This window comes from Frankliniella occidentalis, unplaced genomic scaffold (genome assembly GCF_000697945.3).
Source record: "Frankliniella occidentalis isolate FOCC.00 unplaced genomic scaffold, Focc_3.1 Scaffold26, whole genome shotgun sequence".
Classification (NCBI taxonomy): Eukaryota; Metazoa; Arthropoda; class Insecta; order Thysanoptera; family Thripidae; genus Frankliniella; species Frankliniella occidentalis.
Window position 1 is genome coordinate 608,097 of NW_026267156.1, and position 11,757 is coordinate 619,853.

Here is an 11,757-nt window from a genome sequence, read left to right on the forward strand (position 1 = left end):
CCGTTCAAGTACGCAAGAGGAGGAGCAGAGGGGGTGCAGAGCGCTGGCACGACTGCACTGTGCGCGCGAGCGGCCGCACGACTGCGTCGGGGAGGCTGTGTATGCGTGGGCGGCTGGCGTCGGCAAGCACTGGCGGCGGTGACGAACGAGCGCGCGAGCCATTTTCTCGCCCGGAACAAACGCGATTGCTGAGAATCATTAAGTCTCGGGTAATAGGATAGCGCGGCAGCTAGTGGCGGAGAAGGGGATTGGGGGGGGGTGACTCCGCCTAGGCAGGTTGAGCGTCAGCCAGGCCTAGGGGTGCGGGAGCAGCCGAGGGAGGGGGTGAAATAGTGATGAGAAACTGATTCAGGGTGCCAGCCACCATTAGGCCGTCCGGGGCCGGGGTAGGAGGGGCGTTGGGAGCGGGGCGGAGCGGTACTGAGAGTGCGGATGAAAAAGCTGAACTTGATCTTCGCGTCGTCTCGCGGCGATGAGATGAAAGCGGCTGGCGGCGGATTGGATGATGGGGGGTGGGGTGGGGAAAGGGGAGGTAGAGAGTGGAGGGCGGCGACGAGAGGAGGGAGAGGGGGGAGGGAGAGGAGGGAGGGAGAGGAGGGGAGGGGAGGTGGGAACCATAGAAGGGGGAGAGGAGGTCCGCACCTCCGGCATTTAATCTCGTTCGGGTGTTCAGCGCTCTCCCCGGCCAAAGCCTTTATCCTTCACTACGGAGCCTTCACAACATGAAAGCAGCAAACCAAATACTGACTGGCGCGCCGTATCGGGGAAAACGGAAAATACAGTCTGCGCCTGCCTCGACGACTGCAGGAACTGTGTGCCGACCCGGCAACCCGCCCGCGCGGGTCCGGTCCCGTCCGCCTCACCGCATCACCGCCACGACAGCTTAGAATTAACCGCACCCGAGCAACATGTTTTATTCCAGCTCTCCCTCACGTTTTACAGTTTAGTTTCCTTTATTCCCACCGATTATTACGCCCTCTTTGGGGAGGCCATTCAAGTAAGTGTGCCCCGCATGGAAGAAAAGTGGCGGCCGCGGGCGGGGTGGGTGATGGGGCGTCTGGGGCGGCCACTGAATGTACCTACCTCGAGGGGCGGAGAGGGAAAAGGGGAAGGGGAGGGGGGGTCCGCCCGCGGGCCCAGCACAGAAACACACACCGAACGGCCCGGTGTGGCCGCAGAAAGTCGTAAGCTTTATATCTCTCTGTCGTTATGTCCAGGGAAATTGTCCTCCCCCCTCTTCCCTCCCTCCCCCAGTACCTTGCGCGCTACTCCCGCGCGGCGCGGCGTGGCGGGCACTGTTACGGCCAGTTGAGACGGCGCAGCGAATCTTATGTCCTGCCCCCCCACGACCTCTGAAATAACGTAACGTCCGAGTGTCGGCAGAGAAACCAAATAACGCAAAGAAAAGAAAAAGAAACGCGCCCGGCTGCAGCCCGGCCGCCTGCGCCTGCAGCATCGTCTGCAGCCCTCGAGCCCTCCTCACCTCGCCAGAGGGCCCCGCCGACACGTCTTGCCCGTGCACGTCCCGGTAACGAACGCGCCTTGTCAACACACACGGGGCGGGACCAGCAGCGCGCGCCAGCCAGGGGCCCCGGCCCAGGGGCTGCCTCCGCCACCACAATAGCAGTGATTGGCGATGGCGACGCTTTTGTTCCTCACAGAACGGGGGGGGGGGGGGGGGGGAATATGTGGTTTGGTGAGGAAGGGAGAAGGTTGCACAATAACCTCTACAGTACAGAGGCCCACTCTTGTCTTGTCTATCCAAATTATCTTCGAGGCACAACTGACTATCACTTGTACCTCGATGCGTCGTTGTTATTCTCACTGTCAGTCAGTACTCCACGTCTGATGTGCAGGAAAGAATAAATTATCCCAAAAGTACCGGTGAAAGGTACGAGAGGAGGAATATCGTCAATGCGGATGAATACTGTCCGTTCTGAAACTCCAGGTACTCATCGTCATAAATGCAACGTGCACAAACATCACCGTGTACTCACTGTACTCGGTAAGAAGATCGATATTTATAGAGCTTTCGTTTCGAATAAAATATTGTATCTATACATGAGTTTATAAATACAATAAATTCGTACGCAATAATCGCCTCAAATCAACAAAGACGTAGATAGTCCTCTGTACACACCTTGTGTGTGAACACAGACGAGTGATTCACCCCTCGAAAGTACCCCGGCAGGGAGACAAGGGCAAAGGGGCGGGAAGGAAAAGGAAAGAGGGGGACAGGGGGCGGGGGGGGGGGGCGAGGCTCATCCACACCGCAATGCCTGCCACCGGGACGCCCCACGCCACCAGTAGGTCGCTGGTAAGGTCACATACTTGGTCACGAGGGGATGAGGCAAGTAAGGGTGGGGGTGGATGGGGCCCAGCTGGCATTTGTGCAAGGGTTCGCAGTGGCAGGGTGACGGGGAAAACAGCACGACCACATAGGAATTAATTGGAGATGTGGCGGTTTACATATGTAAAATATTTTGCCTTTTCCTTTTCGGATAACGAACAAAATAATCATACCGTAGCGATCTAGATTATTCTAGGTCAAAATATTTTAAACACAACAACAACTTCTGAATAATTATTGTACTGTATCCTTGTGTCTACTCGATTTTCAATAGACACGGCGGCAGCTGCGGACCAATGTGCAAGGCGGTGTTTTCCTACTTCCAGCCGCGGAGGCAGCCGAAGCACCAGCACCAGTCACTGCTGGCACGCGCCACCGCCAGTCGAACACCGCAGGCAGACGGTCCCGACCGCCCCGGCCCAGTCATGTGCCGTGCGCACATTGCCAGCGCAAAAGTTTCAACCGGAGGTAAGAGATTAAGGGCTCTATTTCACGGTGGGTTTGTTCGCTACCGCCCGCTCCGGTAGAGCCGCAGGTGCAGACACCCCGCCGTGCCACGCCGCGTTCCGCCGCGCCATGCCACCCCCTCTATGATCAGATAGTGCGGCTGCGCTCCACAGTCGACGCCGCGAGACGAACAGAGCGAGTGACAAATCCTTAAAGCGACTGGGTTATGGTATCAGAAATAAATATGCGGTAAATCATGTCTCGCTATTTGACGCTGACCGTTTTTTCAGCGTCGTAATATTGCTGAACGATAGCCCCGCCATAAGCCACATCCAGAAAACCGTTACTTTGTGGGAAATAAATCTGATTTCCCCTAACAAAAACCTTTCGTAGCTGAAATCAACAAAAGTTTATCGTTAGAACGGTGATAAATTTTCGTTGTTCCAATTTTTCATGTCTTATTTCGACTGAAAAATTTCGTTGGGCTAGCGAAAATTTTATTTGTTCTAACTAAAATTTTGTTGATTTCAGCTATACGAAAAGATTTCGATCGCACAAAGTAGTGGTTTTCTGGGTGCAGGCTACCGATAAAATACAGATCTTCGTTGAGTCAGTGAGCGTGTGACACTGCGTAAAAAAAAAGACCCGATTTGGTAAATCTATGGGTGCATTTATGTAACACCATCTCCACCTATGCCCCTTCCCTTTCCCCTCCCTACCTTTTCCGAACGTGCCCAGGCAGACCAATCAGTAGCAAGCAGGAGAGGTCCAACGAGGAAAACATAAAATGTACCCCCCAAAGTAGCACGATCTTTTATGGTTTTGATGTTCACCCACCGGGGTAAGGGGTGGCGATGGCGGCAGAGAGAAATACAAAAGAGGAAAGAGACAGGGAGACCACCGTACCGCACAGTGGCGACTGGTGGCGACTCATATTTCCCTGGCAGACTAGGTCGGGCCAGGGGGCGAGCGGGCCGGACTTGGGGCATGGGGGTCACCCTGGGGTCAACCTGGGGGTCACCCTGGGGGTCACCCTTGGCACCCTTGGGACTCCACGGGGCGGGGGATGGCCCTGCAGGGGAGGCGGGAGAAGGGAATATCGCGGTGCAAAAGGATGCTAGGGCACAAAGAATGGTGGGAACGTGACTCTCAAAAAAGGCGAGCGCGGAAGCGCAAGAGGAAGGGGTTAGGGGAGGTGGGTTACGCGAGAGGGACGGGCAGCGCGGGGAGGTATGAAACGGTGGAATGCATTAATCCCACGCTGGGTGATCATCTCTAATGTGAATCGCGCGCGCCGCACCGCAAAACGCTTTAATTTGGCTTGTAAAGTGCGCGCTTGCTTGGCGCTTGGCAGGCCCACGGGCGGAACGGAACGGGCTCGCGAAGGGTACGCTTGTGCGGGCCCCGCTCCAGGCCTGACAGCTGGTATCGACGGATCCTCGCCCTTTTTCTTTAAAAGAAATATAAAAAGAGCCTTTTGTAATCTCTTTTGGCCGAGTATTACCCCATCCATGGATGATCCACCTATAAAGTCCGTTCCTCAAAGCACACTTAGTAGCGGTATAAGCGAAAAACAGGAGGAATTCACATTAATGTGAAACACCAAAAATGAAGTGGTACGCAATAAACTCGATGTGTAACTTGAATTACCACTGCGCCCTTATAGTGGTGAGATCATCTCGACAGTCTGTGTTGCCGTTCTGAAACTGCCAAGCTTAGCCAATGCTAGCCCTTACAGCCAGATGGGTAGGCATCATGTGGCTGGCGTTTGTATCCGTGTACTGCGTAGTAGACTACCTCGAGTACTGCAGGCGCCAAGCTTCCTAATTTAAAAAATAAATCTGAGAAGAAACAATTGGAGATTTTTAAATATCCACAATCAAACAGTTCCCTGCGCACCATTGCTTTAAGCACTATAGCAGCATGTGCATGTCAGTTGCACATGTGCAAATGCACAGTTCTATGATCAATGTTGTCACGCTCCCGGTTGAAAGTGGTGTGTATACAAATTTTATAAAATGTTAAAAAAAGAGGACAAACCGTTATAATTGTTTTTAATTGAAACGCACCCGGGCTTTTAAAACAAATATTATCAAAAAACGCTTAATATATTTTGTGAGCCTCTTTGACCAGCCACCTACCAATAAACTCTGTGGCTGAAAAAAAAAACTGCTGGTGCAACGCGCCCTACATTTCACCGCGCCGACCAGCGGCAAAAAAAGGAGAGGGGGAGGAGGCCCTCGTTCGCCTGTCCCTCCCCCGGGCCGGCGGCGGTAGCCTCGGCGGTAGCGGAGGGGTTTGGCCGGCAAGAAAACCGACTGTTTATTCAATTACGCCTTACGACTAGGGGCGCGGTGCGTTTTATGATGCAAGTTTCGTTATTACGACGCAGCAGAGGACGTCGCGGGCGGTCGAGGATGTTCGGCGCCATACGTCCTTGTTCAAAGGGGACAGCGGAGAGGGCTGCTCCGCTGCGCACAGAGAGGACGCCGACCAACTTCCTCCCACGAGTGCATTTACGAGATTAAAAGAAAAGGCTATTCGGTAGCGCGCGTTTCTTTGGAAGCAGAAACCTCGTCGGGAGTTTGATCTAGCCCGAGTAACGTCTCCACGGGGGTGAAAGTATTGCCGCGGCTAGGACCCCAGCCCGAGCCCACCCGAGCCACCACGCTGCTCGTCCCGTTTCTCATGGGGAACTCAAACTACTGCATACAAGGCAAAACGAAACTCGACAGGAAATGCCGAGCCTACTTTGCAGTATATACTATCACATGATACACACCCTAATTACAGAACATTTACTTGTCTGAATAACTACACAGCACACAATATACAGAGACACTTACAAAAATATACAAAGGTTACACCCTGGGCCCAAGGAAAAGAGATAAAAACCTATTCAAGCACACAAACTCACCAAAGTTGTGACGTCACAATTCATCCTTGTAAATTTCTCACACACACAAAATTAACTTAAAGTGCACAAATCGCACAGAACACATAATAAATGCCAACATAACACAAAGGCATTAAACATTACACAGATCATTCACATCACTTTGCACCACAAGAGGTGCTATGGAAGAAAAGTCACATGGTGGAAGTTGGAGGTTAGGCCCATGCCATCGGCCTAAGGCCATGGTTAAGTTTTAGTTACATCTTGACAGCAGAAGGGCGGCAGGGAAATGGAATCTTAACTTAGCCGCTCATGATGGAGGCTAATAAAGTGAAAGTGTCTCTTTCACCCACGGTAATGGCAGACGCCATGTTTTGTTTATTTACCGATTACAGTCTCAAATTCAGCAACGAGCCACGGGTAAACAATTATCCAGCCCTGGACGTGTCCGCCGGGAGGAATGACGAGGCGACGAAGGGCGAGGCACGACACGACGTGTCAGCCGGTTACGGTCAGCTGTTGGGTGCTCGGGTGTTGTGCGCCCAGCCCGGGGTTGGGGGGTGTGAGGTGAGACGGTATGGTTAAAGGTTGGCCCTCCACGGCGGCAGGCACAGCTTTCCGAGGAGAGCGTGTCACCCAGTCAGTTCTGATTTTTTGTGTACACCATATGGATTCTTTTTATTCGAGTTTGCCCGCTGAGATCTCAGCAAAATGCAATTTGATGAAGGACAATGTTACATCCAATTTCGGGTCAAAATATTCTTAAAACAAGAACCCTCATCTCTTTTCAAGATCTAAGGGCTTTCTGAACACACCAACAACGGCTGTCGAGTTAACCACCCCTCACAGTGCCACCTCGCCCCGTCCTAGGCGAATAGGAATGCATTAGAGTGCGAGTCGCTCTGTGCGGCCCGTGCCGCCCCCGGGCACTGCCGCCGGGCAGGGGGTAGGCAGGCAGGCAGGTGGCAGGCGTGGGGAGGGAGGCGTGTGAGAATGGATGGCACGGCAAGTTTTCTACCCGGCACCGCACCTCAAGCGCACGTACTCAAATTTATGCACTGTCACGCGGGTGTGGCCACGCAACGCCGCCGCGCGCCGCACCGAGACCTGGCTGGTCACGTCCCATTCTCCACGAATGTGCCAAGAACCAAGACGCGTCGGCCTATCCATCCAGGCGCACACGCGTGGCGCGCGGGCCGTGGAGGGATACACATCGCCGCTCTCCTGTGCCGGCGCAGGGCAGGCGGTCCGCGGCCGGCTAGCTGCGCGGCCAATCGAGTAGGCATGCTACTGGTCCACCTCTTCAGAAATAGTACGGTACGGCCATACGGGCGGATGTACCGACACCAGGTGCACAGTGCACCCCCCCACTTTTTGGGGGTGGGGTGGGGGCAAGTATTTTGTAATTTGATACCAGATATTTGTACAAATTATTTCCTCGTCCTCACGGCAGAGCTGGACTCAATTTACTTTAAAGTGAACGGGGACCAAGGAAATAGGTGAGGAATCAGCATACAAATAACGTACTAGTCTGCCGGGCAGCTGGAATCCTCACGATGTGGAAGCCTGCCTGACAGCAGTGACAGCACTGCCTGGCCCAACCCAAGCGGGTTCAATGCAAATGTATGCTGAAAGATCAGCCGGCAAACGTCGGTTTTGACCCCGGCACAAGGCTCACTCTACCCCTGACCAGACAGACAGCCCCCCGCGAGGCCGCAGACAGGGTGTGGCGGGGCGGAGTGTGGCGTGGTCGGGCGTGGGGCGTGGCGGTGCGCGGTGCGGTTGGCGCTGGCGCGAGGCAAAGGCGGCTAGGAAGTGCGATTTCACGCCATTTCGCACAGTTCTGCGGGGCCACATGTCAAGAGCGGGCGACGGGGAAAAAAAAGTAAAACAACATATACGTGCCTCGACGACATGGTTGGCGCGAGCAGGCGACAGGGGTCGCGACACTTTCTTGTTCTCTCCATCGCGCGCACGACACACACATACACTCCAAAATGGGTTTTCCGCTCAGGGCTCTCTGGCATAGCCGTACGCGGCACCACTTGCTCAGCGGGGAGCTCCCGGAGCCGAGCTATGCGCCACTCCTGCAGCGCGAGTTGTCTTACGACGCGAGGCACTTGAAGCTCACGAAAGCCATTCCCGCAGGACTTCACAGTGTGAGGACCAGAGCAAATAGTCAGGTGGGAACAAAAATGTATTCAAAAGGTTGAAATGGGGAAAAAAACTTCAGTTTCTAGTGACTTGAAAAGCCTATTACTTTATGATTAATCGATTCACAGTGAGCAGCACTATTTTCGTTTTCCTTAAAACGCTTTATAGTCTATAGGCTCGATATTGTTTTGATTAGTTTTAGCCTGAAGTGTCGTAATAAAATAGCGGTGTACCGAGTGTTGCATAGAAGACACAGGTGCGGACGGGTTTGCCTACCCAAGGGGCTACGCCGCCTTACGGGCAGAGCGGGTAGGCAAACCCGCCCGCATCTGTGTCTTTAATGCAACACCCGGTATAGTCTTGTTTAGTTACACTGCCATGTAAATTACTCGCAAAATTATCAGTGTTTCAAACGAGACACGTTTCTGCACTTAAGTACACAAAAACATTACACGCGTACAATGCAGCCACCAAAGCTATTTTCCAGCACCATACACTACCAAAAATCATGTCACTAGGTACATAACAGGGTACGGAAAACTGTGGTGCGGATGGTACGTACGGTACGAGAAGTCCGTTTATGATTGACTATAGTGCCCATAGATTCCATGTTAAAAATGAATGTGGTCCGTACTCCAGCAGGTACACGAATGGTTGACCAGGCACATTGTCCACTTGACTTTTCCATATACGGTATTGTTTTTAGCATGCCCTTCTGTTTTGTTTTACGGAGCACCAGGCAAAAGCCACGAGTACCCAATATTTTCTTCAAATGCCCATTCATCTTCTGATAGACTAAATACCTAGGTGAGTGGCGTATGGCCCATATATATAGGTGGTGCTCAGACCTCAGCGGCGCTCGATAGTCCGAGGGTTGTTGTGTGGCCATCCCGGTGTGCGAGTGGCCGCGGGGGGCAGCCACAGGCCCGAGAGGCCCGGACCGTTTGCGGTTACCCTTTGAACGCCAATTAGGAGGCAGAGCTGGTGGGTCTGCGCGTGCGCGCGCGTGCACTGGAGCGAACAGTCTATGTTAAGGGCTTCCCATTCGAAGAAAACTTTCATTTTGCCCTAGGAACATGAAACTGGCAAACAACAGTCGAGGAAGTAACGAAGAAAAAGGACAACTAATATCGTCCAACTGTCCGGAGAGCATAGATTTACAAACTATTGAAGTCTATGTTTGACAACTTTGTGTTACTTGGGTTTTTGATTAGTGACAGCACATTCTGGTTGGCTGAGCGATTAGCGAAACATATTACTCCAGTGATGATCAAAAAGTTTCGCGTCTGTCTGTCTGTCTGTGTGTGTGTCTGTTTGTCTGTCGTCACGATAACTTGAGAACGAATTGAGCTAGCGACCTGGGATTTTTAGGGTCGTTTCGTATCATAAAAAGACAGATCGAGTTCGAAGAAGAGCACTCTAGCTCAAAAATTGGATTTTTAAAGAATCAAAAACCACAGGTCTCACAAGTAATGTTTTTAAAAATATTTTTTTACAGTTTCCTAAGGGGTAACTCATCAAAATAGAGCCCTTTGACCGAAAATTTCGTCCGTTTGGCTTTATCTTTAACCAATTAGGCACCACAGGGAGTTTTTGACTTAAATGAGCGAAAAAATGTACAACCCTGCATGCTTAGCCGAAGAGACGGGAAGTTGACGGGCCAGAGGCCCGTATCTTTGTATACATTTTTGCGCTACCCGACTTGGGTGTCAGCGCCGCAGGCCTAGGTAGATGTATGCCAGGCACGTCGCAGCGTAACAGTGTTTCGTGAGATATCGCGAAGCCTGTTACGCGAGACGTGGTCTGGCGTACATCTACCTAGTAGTATGTAAAACTATGCTCTTTCGACAGTTGGACGGTGGCAGTTGGCAGTGCCGTGGATATTCAAAACAAGAGATATCGACCAACGCCAAGTTGTAAGTTTTCAGGACAAAAACTTACAGAAATTCAAAATGAGTGCTAATTACTTTCGGAAAGTATTGTACCAAGTAAAGATATACGTAAGAAAACGATGAATAGTTTTCGGTATTATAGCATAATATTGGTTTAGCAACCCTAGAAAAACAATTACCTCCCAAGACGATTTGCATAACCGAATCACGAAAATAAGTATTTTGGTGCCGATCTAATCCACTAACTATCAAACGACAATATAAGTAGTCCCAGTCCCGTTTCTATCGAAATACCGGTATATCACTCTAAACAGTTATCGTGATTTGACGACATGCTGCGTAAGAAATAGTTTGCAAAAAGTCGTAGGTGTCAAATTAAATTTCCTTGAAATTTACAACTATATATTTTGTAACGCTCACGTATTCTCTGCTCAACAAAATGTTGGACAACATTCACTCTAGCATTTACTCTTTCATTACAGCCTTGGAATTTACAATTCGTACAATAACTATGTAAAGTACTTTGAGAAAAATGTAGTTTACGTGATAGAAAATTCACCAAGAAAATTTCGTCAAATCACGAAATTTTGTAACAGTGTATATTATTTGACGTTTTTTTGACACTCTCTCGTCTCGGTATATTTGCTTTACAGTTTCTAGGAAAAGCGTACACCAGCCAGTAAGCATTTGGAATAGAACCACCAAACGTATGGCGTCCAATCTGGGCAAATTAAATGTCCGTCTAGGATGGCCAGGGGCCCGGGCGCCGTTGCGTTCTGGTTGCAGTCGTCGAGCCTACCTGTAAGCGCCCACAGCTCCTTGAGGCAGTCGTCGCGGTGCTCCTTCATGCTCCCGCGCTGGTTCATCTCGTAGCCCCCCTCCAGGGCCTCAAAAAGCAGCGCGCCGAGTAGCACGTAGCCGCCCACAAGAGTGAGAAGCCCCACGTTGGAAAAGAGATGCGTGAAGAAGCTGCGCAGGCAGGTGCTCAGGCGGCGGACGCGCGAGGCTGGTGGGGGAGGAGGCGGCGGCGGCGGCCCCACCACGTCCACGTCGTCATCATCGTCCAGCTCCGGCTGCTCCAAGGACGTCCCCTGGACGGCCTGGACCCCGTCCATGTGGGCCCCGGAGGTGCGGCTGCGGCCCGGCGGCCGGTCCGTCTGGCGGTCCCACAGAGCGGCCGCGGCACTGTGGTCAGCGTGCTCCTGTCCGTCGGAGTCGGACCACTCGGACTCGGTGCTCGGGTGCCATCGTACCCGCTTGGGTCCAGGGCCAGGTCCTGGAGCTGGGCCTAGGGCTAGGCCTCGCTCAATCGTGTCGCCCAGGGTGGGGCCCCCGAGGGCTCCCGCCGAGGCTCCACTGGGGCTTGGGCTGGGCCTGTGGCTAGTCCTCGCTCAATCGTGCCACCCGGGGTGGGGCCCCGAGGGCTCCCGCCGGGGCTGCACTACGGCGCGCGCCAGGGCAGGGGCGTCATCCGCGGCGGCCGCGCACACATGTCGGGCCGGCGCGCCTGCGGGGGAGGGCGCTCACGAGGGGGACGCGGACGCGGACGCGGAGCGCGGGGTTGCGCAGAAGCGGCCCGCGAGGAAGGCGCGTGTCGGACTTCGCGTGTCGGCGCGGCGAGGCTCGTGGCGGCGCGGCTGCTGTGCACGCGTTCCCAACGACTGCATGCTCGCGCGCCCCGGTGGCCACTGGCCGGGGCCCGCCCGCGCCTCGCGCAGGCTCTAGGCTGGTGGCGCGGAGTATCGCCACCGTCCAGGCCCCTTGCCGTGGCAGGAGGCTACCGCGCCCCCGGAGCGTGGCGTATGCCCACGGGCACAGCGAACCTAACAGAAGAGTTCGTGGAGGCAGTATACATCTCATAGCTGGAAAGAGTCCTGTATTAGAAGTTTTACGCACACCGAAAATGTTTACATTTGAGCTGCGTTTCTGTCACTTTCATTTCATTCCTAGTTTAACGGTTACAACCGTTCTACAATAGCGTATTTCAATGGAGCGCTGCCCGGAACTAAGAAGAACAA

At 53.1% G+C, this 11,757-nt stretch overlaps 1 protein-coding gene across 1 annotated transcript in view; it reads right to left on the reverse strand.

Moving 5' to 3' along the window:
* LOC113205761 (uncharacterized) overlaps nucleotides 1-11,423 on the reverse strand; it is a 139,327-nt gene extending 127,904 nt beyond the window's left edge. Inside the window, exon 1 of the mRNA XM_052265370.1 lies at nucleotides 10,539-11,423. Within this exon, the coding sequence (XP_052121330.1) occupies nucleotides 10,539-10,854 (316 nt within the window). The 5' untranslated portion in view covers nucleotides 10,855-11,423. The remainder of the gene's footprint in view (nucleotides 1-10,538) is intronic.
* Between the last annotated feature and the right edge of the window lie 334 nt (nucleotides 11,424-11,757).